The 18,061-nt window shown below is 40.0% G+C and overlaps 1 protein-coding gene across 2 annotated transcripts in view; it reads left to right on the top strand.

Moving 5' to 3' along the window:
- Positions 1-4,998: 4,998 nt before the first annotated feature.
- igsf21a (immunoglobin superfamily, member 21a) overlaps positions 4,999-18,061 on the top strand; it is a 158,055-nt gene continuing 144,992 nt past the window's right edge. For both annotated transcript variants that reach the window (XM_046382406.1, XM_046382407.1), the window contains exon 1: positions 4,999-5,373. In XM_046382406.1, coding sequence (XP_046238362.1) covers positions 5,235-5,373 — 139 coding nt within the window. In that variant the 5' untranslated portion in view covers positions 4,999-5,234. The remainder of the gene's footprint in view (positions 5,374-18,061) is intronic.

Below are 18,061 nucleotides of genomic sequence, written 5' to 3' on the forward strand. Positions count from 1 at the left end.
TTGAGGATTCCCATTGCCAGTAAGGAAGGATACAAGCTTACAACCTTAACTCACTGGATTTGCTAATTATACACTGATTTTGTTTGTTGAGAACCTAATAGTAATTGCGGCTGTTTTTAATTTATTGTGCCATTTCTGCCAGAAGCAGAATAGGGAGTGAAAAAAACCCATAGTGCATGAGCACTAATGGGGAGAGGGATCCAGAAATACTGCCAAAATATACCTAAATAAATGGCCAATGTGAAGCCATTTCACCAGTCAGATACTTATGAAAGTTTCTTCCCACATTCCTTATCCTTGAATGGAAAAAGGGATTGAGCTGCATAAAAGCACTTGCTAGTCTTTAAGAATCATTATCCAAACTCAAAAAGAGCACCCGATATTCTTACAGAGGGCCTAGACTAGACTAAACTGATGCCCTCTGGACAGTTTGTGATACTGAGGGGACAAAACCAAATTCACCGGCATGTGTCAAAACAAGAGTGGCTTCCCTAGACATAGCATCTGGCATATCATACTATCAGTGACATCAGCTGGGGCAATTCGGCATACCATAATGTTACTGTGCAATCACAGGCTACCATGATTACTCACAGATGCTCCTGCCTGATTCTCTCCAGCAGGGTACAGGTGTGGTGGAAGCAAAGCATAGAGAAGCTTTACATTTCTTAGACCACATGTGTAAGGCTGTCCCAAATTATTTTAGTATCCATTGAAAACATCACTAGATCGACCTGCAGTTGATTTATTTATTTGTTTTTTTGTCAAAAGTATCAAGTTACAATTTTTTTCATCAAATGCACATTTTGATAAAGTTAAGTTAAGTTAAAAGGTTAAAAGGGTAAGTAAAAGGTTTGACAAAAATGGTTTGACAAAAAAAGGTTTGACAAAAAAAGGTGTGACAAAAATGAGTGCTGCATATTCACTGTACGTAGCATTAAAGCCCACAGTTAAATATATACCTGTACTACATTTGTAATGGTATATGTGTGGTTGAGTGTGCCAGATGGTGGATAACACTATAAAGCATCAAAATTACCAAATCAACAACATATAACTTTTCATAAAAATGGAAAACACTAAAGAAGAGGCTCAGCATGATTAGTTAGGCAAATATATACACATTTACTGAGTACACATGCATATGGAGACTGTAAGTGTGCATGAAATATCACTGAAGTGTTCAGCAGTGACTAAGCAGTACAATATCAGTTTGTGTAAATTTGACCAGCCAGACCTACAGCTGAAAAAAAAAAAAGAAATACAATCTATAGTGTGGTGTTATTCTGGTAGACTGAAAACCTAACTTGTTCAGTTCAACAAAATACCTGCAACTGCATCCTTCAGTAAAATGATTTTGCCTGCCAAGCATTAAAGGCTGATCATTAGATACGGTCCTGTATGTTGATGTATAACTAAAGCACCTTCACTTACTGCATTATGGTTTAAGATATCAATAAATATCTTAGAAATATCAATAAAAAACACACTTGTTAGTTACAACCTTTAGTTACAAATTTTTGATTTGCTTGCAAATCACACTGTTGCAAATTGAGTATGTCCTTATATTGCTGTAAAGACAAACTGTCAGCTGTTGACTGTTAGGGAATAAACGTTAAAAAAAATCCCACACTGAGGAAATTGCTGAAAACTTGATGATGTTTCTAGGATGTGACAGCACGGTTACAAATCTCACCAGATGTCCTAAAAGTAAGACTTTAAGTTTCCCATGCAGGAATGGCAAATAAAAAGCTGAATTTATATTGCCCTTTTATGACAAATCACTTGACAATGTTGCCTCTCATTCACTAATTTGCACATTCTCACACACTGACTGTGGCAAGCTACCATGCAATAGGCTGGCCTGTCCAGTCAGAGCAATATGGGGTTTGGTGTCTTAAGGATGAGATGTGGACGGGAGGAGATTGAACTGCGAACCCTGTGATCAGTGGACAGCCTGCTCTCCCTCCTGAGCCACAGCTACCCAGAGGCTTCCCATGACCTTTGAAATGCAAAAGTGAACTGAAATACATGGTCCAAACGATACACACAGCAGTTGTTAATTCATTTGTGGAATCTGTCCAGTCATGGTGCGAATGAAACTACTGACTTGGCAGCTTTCATTTCAAGTATACATTCATGTATAAATGTTTGTGTAAGGGATCCCAAATTATTATTATTAGGCTCCACATGGGAACAAGCACTGTCACAGGGAAAAACCTATTCTTTCATCTATGTTTAGGTATATATGCCATGTCATCAAGTTAAATGCAGGCAACAGTTGCATTTGGCGGTTGACTGTTTCATTGGGCTTGCTGACCTGTATTTCAAATCTATTTACATAAAAAAAACATGCAGTTAGACAAGATGCTGCCATGAAAAATAATGTGCATGCAAGCACAAGGTTAGAAAAATAACTGTGTGCACTCTGTAGCTATGAGTAAGTGACTGCAGCTCTGTTAGCAGAGTGCCCGTCAGCAACACTTTCTTTGCTCACAAAATAAACAGGCCTCACAGCAAATAATTCAGAGAGACAAGTACTTAATGATTACTGGTAAGACAAGGAGAATTTGAGGAGACAGAGTAATCCACACCAAGATGGAGTTGGTTCTATCTGCTTGTCAAGTTTCCTCTTCCTCGCAATTGCTCACATCCTAAATAAAAAGCCAAAAACTAGTTTAAGGCTTATTGATTTGGGTCTATGGCACAAAGAGAAAAATAAGCACATGAAAACAGTATGTGAACCCTCACAAGACTGAACACTCCTCTTTGTTAGTGGGTTAGATGCCATGTGGACAGCAACACATTCAGGTGTGTTACCTCAATAAATTGTTGTTGACACTGCCCTCTATGGATGTGTGATAGTGCATTTACTGCAGACCTTAACCAAGGAAGCATCCTCTCTCCCATGTCAGCTGTGAGGGCAGGGAGTGTGGGAGAGTCTCTGGATTTTCATTTGCATGTTCTTGAGAGTTTGAATTTGTAGACCTGTGACACCTTTTCCTTTAAACTCTGCTGTTTTTTGAGAAAGACCACAGCTTGCTCATATCATCATTTAGTTTGGTGATGTTGCACTGCATGACAACGTTCTAATAATGAGTAGAATGTGTGGACCACCAAATTGCTACCGGTAAGAAAACTGCTTTCCTGAGGCCCCTGCATTGGTAGAAGTCACTGCAGCTCAGATCAATAGCCTACAAGTTTATGGCCTTGATATATTGAGTCAGCTTTGCTGAAAATGGGAAACCAATGGCTTTATTCACCTGAATTCATATTTTTGGTGGAATGGATTTGGCACGCTGGTGGCTGTCTCCCTGAATAACTTATTGCGTGGTCTTTGAGAGAGAACCCTGAGGACCATTTCACAAAAGCCTTATAGTGCTACAAACATCATTTCAGAGCAAAGGGGAAAAGCAAACCAGGGCTACCTTGCTAAGGTGATGCTGATTATGACATAGCTTGGGGCTGCTGTCAAAGTTTGGAGTCTTGACAATATTTGTTGCCTCATCACTCTTGATTTCCTTGTGGTTTTAAAGAAGATCATTGTGAAGGAAAACCTGTCTTAGCAGATGAGTCCTATTGTAGCGTGAGGCATTAACAACACAAGTGAACATGTCACCCTGATTCTGGAACTATCTCCCTGAAAAAGTGTACTGTATATAAAGCCCGAGCTCTACTGTTACGGACTTAACATGCATTTTGCTTGGGTATTCAGATCTAAATACCCATACATATCTTACTTAGTCACGTTGCCGTCTGCCTGCCATGAGAATCCTCTCTGACAAGGTTAGGTGCCCTTTCCTCCAGACTGTTGAGGTAGTGTTTACAGCTCCCTGCACTTCATCAATACTGTGTCTATGTGACGTCAGACACTGCTGGTGGGAGCTAAGCAACAAAGTAACTTAGCTGACCTTGCATGCAAACATTTACAATACAGACAAAATAACTGTTACCAGATTTTTAGAAATGAGACCCAATGAAGAAAAATTTGTTTACAACCATAGTGACAGAACACAGAAAGTTTAACTCCCTGTTATTTAAGTCTGCATAATTAAATGTGATTGATGTCAAACTGGTTTGTGTTGTGACAGCACGGATATGCTAATTTGAAATTTTAGGAAATGTCACATTCACAAACACGCTTTTGAATTGAGTGACATTACACTCCTAAAAAACTAGAACCGCATCCATTCAGAACAGGAGCCTGTCATGTAACATATACATTCTGCCAAGTAAAAATGGTCACTTCATCTCAGACTAAATCCTCCCTGACACTCAATCCACACTTGCCTGCCTGCATGATAAATGGTCATTAATGGGACAAATGATTGCAGCCAATTTGAACCAGAAGAGTGACTTTAAACTGTCCGATGAGGTTCATTGCACAGCCACTCCTGAAGTTCAGATAAGTCTTTACAGGTTTGTATGTGGCTCTGGTAAATATGCTATTGTGGACTAATAGTGGACAACAACACATTATGTATTAACAGCTGGCTGTGCTCAGTGAACCTTGATTTAATGCAACCTGCTATGGAACATAAAACAAAAATAAACTGAGCTGAAGCACTTTTTCATTTGTAGAAGGGAGATTTTGCCTCCTTTAACTGGCTGCACAAAATACGAAAAGCGTTAAATACATTCTGATGATAAACTGGGCACTGCTTTATGTATGTATCCGTAGCTGTAATATAGGCTATATCATATGCCTATATAGAGCATAAGGATCTTTAAAAAGCGTTTTTTACAAGGAAAAAAAATCCAACAGAAATAAATCGGCTTAATGGACAGAATTAGAGTGGTCTGAATCCAGGGTAGGATTAAGGAAAATTGTGTGAAATAAAACAGCGAGTGATCAGGAATGACTGTGCGTCTGTCTGGAGGGCGGGAGGGGGAAAAGAGAGAGAGAGAGAGAGAGAGAGAGAGAGGGAGGGAGGGAGAGAGAGGGAGGGAGGGAGAGAGAGAGAGAGAGAGGGAGGGAGGGAGAGAGAGAAAGGAACACATTTTCTTCCAAACCTCCGTATTTTTCAGAGCCTATCTCTGCTCCTCGGCTCACCGCAGCTCCCCATTGTTTAAACTGGAAGGAATAAAATAAAAATAAACTAACACTCCGCTTGTTCTTTAATCGCAGAGTCATTTTTTTTTCTTTTTGATTTCTCTCAGATTTTTTTTTTTCACTTAGACTTGAGCTGCATCATGAATAGTTTGGGGGCATTTTTCAATCGCATACCTCTGGAATGGCGGGGATTACACAGCCGAAACCCGGAGAGCATGTAAACGCAAATGGAGTTTGGGATTTATTGCAAAATAAGGGAAAGATGACCGTCTTCTCGTTGTGCTTGCTCTTGTGCGCGGATCTACTGGATTTAGCCGTCGGTAAGTCTGATCCAGTCATTTTATTTTCACACAGTCGGACCATCTCACACAGCCCTGCGATCCACACATGGAGCCAGTCAATAACCCAAACGTCAATGATTTGAGTGAGTCGTATGTGACAGTGAAATACTAAGTGCCCATTAACAGGACAGACGGAAGGAGGCGATCGGTGCCTTTCTTGCCTCATGCCAACTTTCCCTCTCTGTGCCAACCAAGTCGACGAAGAGAGGAATCGGTGAATAATGGTCGGGTTCAGTTCAGGCTGCACAATGCGTGATGTCGGAGCGCTCAAAGGAAATGCAAGACCCCTCAAACGTAGCAGGGGGCCCTCTTATGTATTAAGTCTTAATTCCTCTGCATTGACTGTCGCGAGTAGCATGCATGACGGCAGCTTCCCCTGAGCACCACACAACTACGGCATGCTGAAGCGCACTCCTCGGCGGTGTGGTCATCTCGGCTGGGCACGTCACACAGCGCCCGGGCTCAACAGATATTAAAGTTGTTGCGTTGAATAGCATGAAAGTGCGCCTTTTTTTTCATGCAGATGTCTGCTTTCAGTACGATCTGCTCAGCACAGCGGTGGCATCAGTGTCGCGTGTTTTCTGCGTTGGTGTTTGGGTGTTAGAGGATGAAAAGACGACATTGATCGTTTCTCCTGAGAGCCAATTCGGATTTGAAATAACATATGTGTGGCCTAAAGCATTAGACTGTCTTCTGAAGGACTGTCTTTCATTTTTAGGGAGGTAATGGAACTGGGGTTGTTATATTGCACATTAGGGGAAGCCAGTGTTACTTAAATACTGGCAGCAAATAAGGACCTGCTGCTAATTTAAGCATGTCCCCCTTCTGTTTGAACATTGTTTGTCCCCACGTTTGGTCCCTGTGGCCATGTGCACGTTGTTTTGGGCATTGTGTCATACATCCAGAGCTTGCATTACAAGCCTGCATTCCCCTACTGAGGGAATACAGAGACAGTAGCCTAAGGCTCCTTTTCATTCTACCGGAGTTCGGCTCACACTCTCAGTGCACTGGTCCTCACACTGTGGTGATTGAAGGACTTCAGAGGAGAGCTGACTCCTGCCTGTAACACTGGAGCAGCGTGCCTTACAAACTAACCTGTTGACCTGTGTTGTTAGCTGAGGATTTTGTTGTTTGAAGTGTTTTTGACCTTCGCTGACCCACGGTGGAAATCATTATGTCAGTTGTGTTTAACATAACGTTAAGTGATAAAAGGCCTCTGGGTTTGCCAGATGATGCTGAACTACAAACAAACCCTGCACTTTGTAAAGCACTACCTCAATAAACAGTCATGCTCATTTTAAGCATTCACAATTTCACAACAGCTTGGATTTCTTTGGTTTCATTCATTGCTATAGCTGAGTGACTGTGAGATTTTTCATTCAAGAGTTAACATTGATCGTTGTGTATACAGACAATGAAAGGTAGAATTTCACTTGTAGTGACTTATGGTCAGACTGCACACTTTCTAGTTAATGTTTATCTGTTTTATTCTTTTTCAAACCGCATTTCTTTATAGAAAATGATGTCTGCTGTCTTCTGGATCGCAATCGATTCTTGCAATTTCCCTGTCTGTGTGTGTGTGTGTGTGTTAAGATAGATTTTTTTTCCCAAAGAGAGGGGGGTGTGATCAGTGATGCCACTCTCATTTCTACCCTCACATGTCATACATTTTTTATTTTCCCCAACTGTTTCGTTTATGTCAATGAAACGAAACCCTTATCTACTCCGTAAAGTTACAGTGCGTACATCATCCCGCTCTGCCAGATGTAGACCTCTTCCTGTTTAATGCATCTGTGTGTAGAAGCTAGCCTCAGCTAGTGAAATTTTGCAGTTTGGGATTTATGTGTGGCTGTTAAGCATGTCAGAGACTCACTGCTTGAAGAGCCAGCTCCGTTGGTGGGATGCTTAGTGTTTCTCTAGGAGTTGTGTTTTTTTATTTGATGTTTTATGCATGCACATTTCTGTCATATATCTGTGTACCCAGTAGGGCATGAGTGTCTCTCTGCAGCAACAAATATACAATGTGTTCTGTATGGCATACTATAAAATTAGTAGTAAGGAAGTAGTTCTCTAAAGCATTGGCACTATGTCCATGTTCACAATATGTAGCTGTGTCCTCAGTGTCCAGTGCGCCTGTTAACATCTGACTGACTGAGTTAAGCTCAGACCTCAAGAAACATCTAACATCTCAAAGAATCTCATTCCCTTCTGTTAAAGAATTGTTTTGACACTTTCATATCTGATAAACACAAAGGTACAGCCATCGCACTTGGCTCAATATAGCAATAGAATGGACCTTTAAAGCTGAGTACTTAACACACTTTGCTTATTTGTTATTTTTGAAATTGTTATAATTATAGGTAGTGGTTTTAAATGGGTTTATTTTGTCAGACGATGGTTATATCCAAACCACTGTGTGCAATGTTTGAAGATAACTGGTGTGCATTTTTGTTTGCAGCAGTTCGTTGCTGCGCTGTGCTGAGCTGTTCTTAACGGTTCTCTCAGCTGGAAGGTGCTGTCACTAAATTGAACATGTGGTACTCATGTTTGACAATGATGATGACCTTCATGCTAAAGACCAAAAATGTGTGTGGTAGGTGATCTATTGGGGCAGCTTCATCTAGACTAACTAGTCACCATTGCTGCTGTGAGATCACCTGCTGCTATTGAAGACATTGTGTATAGTCCACTGTTAAATTTAGATTTATGACTTCTTGTGGGAGAGAAATATAGCCAAACCCCTAGAGTTTAATTGGACAAATAGTGTCCTTCTGTATTCCTCTGCTGGGTTTCATTTAGTAGGGTTTAGTAGGATATGAAGGGTGCATGTTTTTAGATTAAAATGTGTGTGTGGTAGCTTCATTTACAAACCTCCATCACCATCCAAAGAAAAAAGAAACCTTATTATTTAGGTGTTGCTCTCTGTATTACAATGCCATTTTGAGAAGAACAGAATTACTTCAGAGGCTGTCAGAGATTTCTCTAAGAGATTAAGAAGTAGATAAGAGTGTTCAGAAGTTGGATTGAAATTATATCAAATTGCAGCTTTTTGATGCTTTTTCTCTGGGAAGAGCAGTTAGATTAGTATTTCCAGTCATATTCGTCCTCTGGCCTAGACCATTTTCTAAGATCAGTCTTAACCAGAAATGAAAGTATTTCTAATGGTGTATCTCATTTTCTTTTTGCTTTTTAGAGCAATTTGTGAATGAAGTGCCTTACGTGTAAAATTAGATATGTGGTACTGCATAATTCTTACTGAGAATAATGCTTTTCTTTAAAATTAATAATACTCCTTCTTGCTTACTGTCGCAGCAAGTGACAATTTCAGAATCATAATCAGAATCAGAATTCCTTTATTTATCCCCAAGGGGAAATTCTTTTTTGTACAGACATTGCACTTGCAGTTTTCCCGAATAAGAAAGAAAGTGAAAGATATAAAAATAGGCTAAACAACAAGATAAGTATAAATCTAAAAAATACAGGTATTTACATGTGTAGCATAAATCTAAAAATACAGGCATTTACATGTGTAACATATGTACATTGTATACATAAAAGTAAGTATGTCCGTCACAGTGCAGAGTTTAAGAGTTTGATGGCGACAGGCAGGAATGATTTTCTGTGTCGCTCTGATTTATCAATACATTGTGGAGAGGGTGAGAGGGAAAGTCCAGTATAGTCCTTATTTTGGAAAACATCCTCCTCTCAGACACCACCGTCAGAGAGTCCAGTTCCTCTCCCACAACATGACTGGCCTTCTTGATGATGCTGTTGAGTCTGTTAGTGTCCCTCACCCTCAGGCAGCTGCCCCAGCAGGCAACAATGTATGTGATGGCACTGGACACCACCGACTCATAGAACATCCTCAGCATCGTCCTGCAGATGTTGAAGAACCTCAGCCGGCGGCTCTGGCCCTTTCTGTAAACAGTGTCCACGTTCTTGCATCATTCCAGTTTGTGGTCCAAGTACACCTCCATGTATTTGTACTCTTCCACCACCTCCACAGTGGCTGCATTGATGTTGATAGGGGTCACTGGATCCTTAGTCCTCCTCAGGTCCATCACCAGTTCCTTGGTCTTTGTCACATTGAGCTGTAGGTGGTTTTTCCCGTTCCATGTGACAAAGTTGTCCACTACAGTCCTGTACTCTCTCTCAACCCCCCCAGTAATACACCCAACCACTGCAGATTCATCAGAAAATTTCTGAAGATGGCAGGTCTCTGTGCAGTGCGTAAAGTCTGTGGTGTAAATGGTGAAGAGGAAGGGAGAGGACGGTCCCCTTTGGAGCCCCGGTGTTGTTGATCACTCTGTCTGACAAGCAGCACTTTAGGCGTACATACTGCGGTCTGCCAGTCAGATAGTCTGCGATCCAGGATATCAGTAGGGCATCCACCTGCATCATTGTCAGCTTCTCAGCCAACAGAGCTGGCCTGATGGTGTCAAATGCCCTTGATTCTCACAGTGCTTGCCGGCTTGTCCAGGTGCGTGTAGACTCTGTTCAGCAGGTAGATGATGGCATTGTACTGCCAAAAAAAGTGCTTTTAGGCATGCCATGTTTCTTTTCATTGTTGTTGATGGCTGCAGCCATGCGTCTTGGCATGCTCTCCACCAACTTCTGACATTCTTGTGCTGTCACAGCATCCCATTCCTGTTGCAAAAATTCAAACAATTTTTCTTTGTTTTTGGGCTTGTGGTTCTCCATTTTGAGTTTGATGATGTTCCACAGGTTTTCAATTGGATTTAGATCTGGTGACTGAGCAGGCCAAGGCATGGTTCGAATGTTCTGGTTCTCCATCCAGGCTTTAACTGACCTTGCCATGTGGCAAGGAGCATTGTCTTTTTGGATAATCCAGTCATTCAAGGCAGGAAAGAGTTTATCAGCTGATGGAAGAAGACTGTTTTCAAGAGTAGCCCTGTACATGACCTGGTTCATTTGCCCTTCACACAATTGCATTTGCCCTGTTCTACCCATACTGAAACAACCTCAGATCATCACCTATCCACCTCCATGTTTTACTGTAGGGGCAAGACAGTCTGGTTTGTAGGCTTCTCCAGGCTTCCTCCTAACCAGTAAGTTGGCTGGATTCATCACTGAAGAGAACCTTAGCCCAATCATCAACAGTCCAATCCTTGTGTTCCCTAGCAAAGAGTAACTGGGCTTTCCTCTGCCTTTCTTGATGAAGGGCTTCTTCTGTGCCCTGTGTGACTTCAGACCAGCTTCAAGAAGTTGGTTTCGAACTGTCCTTGGTGAACAAGTCACATTTCTCGACAGTGCGCACTCATTTTTAAGGTCCCTGGAGGTCTGACAACAATTCCTGACACAGGAACAGTTGAGTGCACAGTCCTCTTGTGGGGTAGAAAGATGTTTCTTGCCTTCACCAGGTAGCAGTTTGGTAGTACCATGCTTGCTTTTTCTTGGTGTAGTGAACGGCTGTCTTGGAGATCTTCAGTTTTTTGGCTACCTGTCTCTCACTCATGCCAATTTCCAGCAGTGCCAAGATGGTTGCCTTTGTGGCTTCACATAATTCTTTTGTTTTAGGCATTATGTGAGAGCTAACAACCTCTGAGTTGTGCTACAGCGTGAATGTAAACCACTGGAAACCACTCTAGGCCTTTGCATGTGCAGTGCTGCTTATGACATATACCCTGGGAATACAATGAAGCTTAAGTATGTCAAATAGGACATAAAGTATTATGGAATCAGCTGCGTTTTTTTGTTGTGTTCATTGTATTCTTCAAGTAATATACCTTTAGTGGTATCAGGCATTAAAATGAACAAGAAATTGAAGAAAACAAGGGTGGTCTAATATTTTTTTCCATGACTGTATATATACACATACATATATTTTAATGTTTTCCCAATTAGTAATGCAGTGAATAAAACAAAATTATTGTCTGTGCAGTCTTTGCATGTCCTATGCTAAAGACAAATAGCGAGAGGGAAGTGCATTAGGTTAAGGTCTGAATAGCTGCAAGCAGGTTCAAAAAGCAATGCAGTAGAGTACAAGATGCTCTGATTTTATGTAGATCAGGAAATGGGACTGGCAAGCTCAAGTGATTTGTTACCAGTAGGATCTGCTGAGACAGGGATAAGAAGTAAAATAATCAACGTTCATGGACTCATGTTCAGTGTGTCAGAGGTCAAAGGGATACTGGGCATTAGTGAAAACAAATTTAAACAGCACCGCTCAACACACTCTTGCAGTAGTTGGAGTTATTGCAGTTAAAAATGCAGAAGATCAGTCAGCATAGAAATGATCTTACAGCTTCAGGTGGCTGTAAAGTTATTGAGTGTCAATCAACTAAACATGCCGGCAGTTGGCATTCTGTAACCTTCGTTTGATTTTAGGTTACAAAACAGTATTTCATGTCAAATCTTTTCCACTTGGTGAATAAAGCATCTAAGGAAGTGTGCTGCTTCACAACACAGTACCGTTGGTTGGCTTGTATAGATTGTGGATCATAGCAGAGTTGACCAATTTAGCAGGCACCGGACTTCAGTTAGATCAGATCTTTTGTGGTGCACTTTGACCGTCTGCTACTGATGGCTGGTCATGCTTTCAGTAGTTATATAAAATGATTCTACGCAGATGAGAAACTGCCTTCATTGTTTTGTTTGGTATTGTTTGTTTGGTCAGTGGTTGCAACTGTTTATATACGCATATGATTGCTTTTTTTTCCTTACACAGGAGATCACTGTGAAAGTACAATGCAAGTGCTTTGATTTATTTATTCATATGACTGTTTTTGATTTACCTAGACCAAGCCGGAGTCAATATGCAGTACTGAGGAGAATTATTCAGTATTTAATTTTTCTTAAAACTCTAGTGACATCAGTTTCTGTAAGGTGGTGACAAATGTTATTAGAAAAAAAATCAAAAATTATATATTAAAAAAAAAACAACAACAACAAAAAACAGGCTAGTGCAACTCTCCTTGACCCCCCATGAGTACTTTGACTGACATACCACGCAAAGTTGGCTGAATTATGTCTAACAGCTTCACTGAAGAGGAAATTATCTTTCAGAAACCAGGACTGTCAGTCACTAGATGCTGCATGTGTGTGACTGCCTCATTCAGTGATCACCTTCGGTTAAAGTGTAATTTTTGTCATGCTCACCTTTTAGTCAAGATCTTTTGTAACTTGAAATCCCATTTAATGTGATGAAAGAGCCATAGTAAAACTTGAAACAGCTTGGTGACCCCGAAAAGACAGCTTTTGTTGAAGGGCTTCGGCCAGCTTTGTGCATGTAGACCACTGTGCTAAAAATGGAATGGTTTTGACTGAAAAATCAAAATGACCTCTAAAGGCCTTTGTGGTGTCACACAGACCCTGCAGGAGTCTGTATTTGGAGTATTTGGAGTTTAGTATGTGATTATTTGAGGTACAGGAGCTATTACATATTTGAGTCAACAGCTTTTTAAATGTCCATGTGATGTATTTCTAAGTGAAACGTAATCTGCAAACTATAATTATGAGAGGCATTTGATCAAAACATGATCATACAGGATCAACCAAATGTGGGTATGGCTAAGAGAACACAATCTGTGGGTTGGCAAACCCTTTTAACATTTAATCAGTAGGGCTAACAAATAGCCATTTAATTTTCACTAACTGAAAAGTTAAAATACTACTTTTAAGGCGAAAGAATTTTGACATGTAACACATACATTTTCACATGTATGAATTAAGAAAAAGGAATTACCTTTGGAGAACTGATTTACAGATTTCTTTAAAGATGTAAATAATTCCTTTTCACTAGTAAGCATAACAGTTACAGTTATCTACAAGCGAATTCCCACATGCTGAGAAAGGACTGTAAGCAGTTGTAATGTAATGTAAATGTAAAATGTAATTTCCCATTTCAGATAACAAAATTGCATTTCCATACATCCAACTTTGATTAAGTATAGGCACCAAAACTATGTGGCTAGTTTTAGGAAAACGTGTCTGTTTCCTTTCACACAAAATCCTGTTTCCTGGGTGAAAGTCGTGTGTGACCCACCACTCATCTCCAGTCTCCACCTCTCCTTGGACTTTCTTGCTTTCTTAAACTATGTTGTGTTGTGCAGGTGCTCTGGTCATCTGATACTGACACAGACGAATGTGCAATGAAGGTACATTAAAGTCCAATGTGTCTCATCTGGATTTTCAGCGTGTGGGTGAGATGCCCAAGCATGTGCCAAAAAGGCTGTATTTGATATCCTGGGAATGAGACATCAAACTCCAACAACCCATGTGGGTGTCTCATTAAAACACCACACAGCCACTGGTTAACTTTTTGTATCTTCTGACTATTAAACAAATGCTAATTAATTACCATATTAATTTTGTATATGTACACAGTTCATCAGATTATTTTGGCTGGAGGAAATTTCTTTTTTGATATCTAAAATTCAGTTCTCACCAGTTGTAAAATTAATTTTAGATGGTGTATCTCAAATAGAATTGTTATGAGTAAGAATATAATTCTTATTGGTTACAACTGTATTTCAGATATTTATTCATCCATTTTCTATACCGCTTATCCATCAGGATAAGGTGCCTATCCCAGCTGACTACAGGCGAGAGGCGGGGTTCACCCGGGACTGGTCGTCAGTCAGTCACACAAAGACAGACAGCCACACTCTTACACTACACCTAGGGGCAATGTACAGTAGCCAGTTAACCTAATGTGCATGCTTTAGGAATTGTGGGAGGAAGCCGGAGTACCCAGAGCACAGAGCATGCAAACTCCGCCCAGAAATGTCCAGAATGGGATTCGAACCTGGAACCCTCTCACTCTGATGTGACAGTGCCAATGACTGCGTCACCTTGCTGCCCCATATTTCAGACATCTGAAAGTAAATTCTGCATATCTGAAATTACATTCTTACTAGTTACAATTCCAAACTGACATATAAATAATTTAACTTTAATTCAAAGAATTAAAGTTTAGGTGTCTAGATTTCCATTTATGATATCTGTAATGTAAAAAACATTCTAATATTCAACATTTTGACCAGTTAGAGTTGTTGATGTTATTAATTAGAACCGCATCTAATAAAAAAATCACATTATGTGTCGATGTGTCTTGGCAAAAAGAAAACATGTCATAGAGAACAGTTACCTTCCACCATCACCGCCCTCACCTGCATCGTTTTTATGAGCAAGTTAGCAAAGGAGAAATTTCTAATTGGACCACAACCACACTCTTTTGCTTTGCTGACTGATAGCAAAACACATACCTCCGCCCATGATATTGTCCTTATTACTTTGATACATTCATGTTCAAGAAAAACAGTAAAGTATTTAATGTTTTACAGGATGGTGAAACAAAGGAATTTTATTCATACAAAAGTTGACATGTTTAACAGAAACCAGGAGACGACAGAACAATTACTGCAGGGATTAGACTTGCTTTAAAGGGTCAGTCCAGATTTTAAAATCCATCACTTTAATTTGTATGTGAAATTTGGTTTGGGGTACTCAAATTTAAAAACTCAACAACTGACGTGGCTACAGTTTTCAATGACTGAAGAAGGTAGAGAACACTGAAAACCTTCCCCAGAGGGAGGCCTAATTATCACAACTAACAAATTCCTTGTTTCCTGATTGTGCTGAGTTTTCCAAATAATCTTCAAAATTCTTTGAGAACCGCAAAGTTTCATTCACCTCCAGTGCTGCATTGATAGAAATCTCAGCTGTGAAGATCTCAAAGGGTGAGGGAATCTTTTAACTGTGGTTTAAACCTCTTTAGTGAAAATCACATTGTGCTGTTTGACAGTGGGGCTAAACAAATATCATACGCTATTATTTAACAAAACTCAGACATGCCACAAATTTTCCAACAGCAAGCCTGAAATGGTTTTACACTCAGCCATGCATCCATTTGCTTTTAACATTGAGGTAAGGTTGTTGATCTTTAAAGAAATTCTGGCTTTCAATTTCTTCAAAAGCCTCCTTTCGCATAGCGTGACACCCTGAAATGTCTGAGACAGTGATAAGCCACATGTGAGAGAATAACACATTTGTGCATTAGCATACATGCCAAATATCTGCTTTTCAGGTAAATGTGTGAAACCAAATCATCTTTCTGACATTTTGGATGAACTTAAGTGCGGTGCTTGCAGTGAACCTGTCATTGGAAATCCATTAACATGTTTTATTAACAGCTAGCATCTTCAGCTATGAGGTTTGCATCCAAGAAGCTTCAAACCCAAGGGGTCAGCCACCACAGGCCTTATGTCCCCCAGAAAACAAATAATGCAACAGAATCTGTAACCATCATGACAAACCTGTCTGCCCCCTCTGCAGGCGCTACAGCCTCTTGCATGAAAGTAGAGAAGGGAAGAATCAGGAAACATGTCATGAAAAAATGTACCGAAATACATTTGCGCAGTGATGCTCCAAATGATCAAATGATAAAGCCTATGATCAGTACAGACAACTAAATGCTTGGGGCAAGGAAGTTCAAACATCACAGTAACTTCCCTTTCTACCCCTGAAGTCCTTCATACACAGATGTAGGCTGGCTTGCTTATGTCTTTGGCTTGCGTGGGAGTTTTAAGCAACTCTGATTCTCTCAGAAGCTGGTAGTTTTCAGAGATAGGAAAAAGAGTAGAGAAGCTTTGCTCAGAAAGGTCTCCCATGATGGGCAACATTGAGAAAGTATAACATTGCACTTTGTGATCTATGCAGTATTGTCAAACAGTATCATGCAGTTTCTTACCAGAAATGTTACCTATAAATTATATTCTTTTCTTGGATATACTGTATCATGTTGATATCTTATTTTCTTATTTTATCTTATTTTTCTGATATTAGCAGCCATAATAAGCAAGGACAGGCATTCTTGACAGGCATTATCAGCAGTTTTACTGCTATTCTCCTCGTAATGTTTCCTACATACTAATGTGGATTATGTGATTCTGCTTATCATGTTCAAACATGGCTGCTGAGTAATAACAGTTGCTTTGCCACTACATCTCAACATTAACCTCCTTATTAAAGACTTGAGAAGTGCCTTGTATACTATACATGACAGTTATCTCTGCATCCAGGTTTCATCACAGGGGGCTTTAGCTAACACTGCTGTGGACAGATGATTTTTCATGTACACACATCCTGCATCTTTGCAGTTTGCACTCTTTTTGCCAGCACAGAGTGTTTTTAGAGGACTTGAGGAAGTGGAATTATTCAACGTCAACCTCAGCTTGAAAAGATAAAACCCTGGCTGTCCTTGTGTTTTTCTGTGTTAGCATACAGTATGTACATTATATCAAGGTTATGTTACAAAGAAATATAGAGGGGTCAGCAAGACCTGCATAAGATTACAAATTTGAGATGCTATCGGCCAGTATTGTTGAGTGGAGACAGGACACTAAATGAACATGTTAAAAATATGCCTTTCAGATTAATAACCCATAGTAATGTACCTCTTCATTTATATAAAGTTATTAAAAGATGGATAATTGTAACTGATCAGTCCTCATAATTACATGTGTTGATCGCTTGTAAGTCTGTTATCTTTTCTATCTCCAGTTTAATGGCAGTGTGCCTCAATATATTTTTAATACAAACAGTACCTTAATCTAAGAAGCTAGGAATCCTTTTACACTTCCCTATACTCTCAATATGTTTTAACTCTACATATCCCAAATCACTGTTTTGCCTTTTTGATTTGTCTGTTATTTAGCTATTCAAAGCCATCTTCCAGGCAGTGAATGCGGCATCGCAGAGGTTTCATGAAAAGTCGAGATTAGGCATGAAAAAAGGCAAGAGATGGCATAGGAGAGGGAAAAAAGCTTTAATCTGCACATTGACGTCACTCTGGATGGGCTGAAGCTGTGCAGATGGGAGTAAGGAAGGATTGTGTGGGCTATGCATTTTATGACAACAGATTATTTCCTTTCATGCATGCTGACTTCCTCCATATGAGCCACAGAGAGACTTTGTCCCCTCGGGACAGCATCCCTACATTTTCTATCACAAAAAATCATGAAGACATCAATCTCCAGACACAGGAGCAAGCCTTAGCGAAGTTTCAAAGGCAGAGCCAGTCTATGATAGGACAAATCAGTGTCTGTGTTCACCCCATAACGTCTGCCGGTTATGATAGTATTTATCAGCAAATCTTTGATCCACCAGAATTCCTCCAGAAGTTGTTTGGCAAGTTCAGAGAATTAATCTCCTGAACACGTGACATGAATCATACAATGATAGAAAATTAAGTTGTACGTGAATCATATAGTGTGCATTTTACTTCCTCTTTTTCATGACGAATCTTAATATTGTGAGGGTGCTTCATATTTTCTGATGATTACACTTAACTTTTTTGTTGCTTTCTCCTCCATTCTGAATTTTTATATAAAGCATAGATGATTTAATTTATTATTGCCCAATAAAACTGTCAGCATTAATTTAACTCTGAAAATGAGTGTGGCTTGTGCCGTCTACCTTGTAACTCCCTGGTGCGGTGCAGTGTTCTCAGGACTGAATAAAATATTGTCAGGGAGCAGCTGTGATGACTGTTCCACTGTTGGATGCTTGTATTTCTGTTGCTAACCTATGGAATGAAGGTGTAAAACGTGAGGTCACGGTGTGATTTGTCCTCTTATTACTTCTTACTGTGATGTCTTTGGGCATACAAGCATGAAATTTCAAGCTGTTTACATTACAAACACTG

Source organism: Scatophagus argus, chromosome 3, assembly GCF_020382885.2.
Source record: "Scatophagus argus isolate fScaArg1 chromosome 3, fScaArg1.pri, whole genome shotgun sequence".
Taxonomy (NCBI): domain Eukaryota; kingdom Metazoa; phylum Chordata; class Actinopteri; family Scatophagidae; genus Scatophagus; species Scatophagus argus.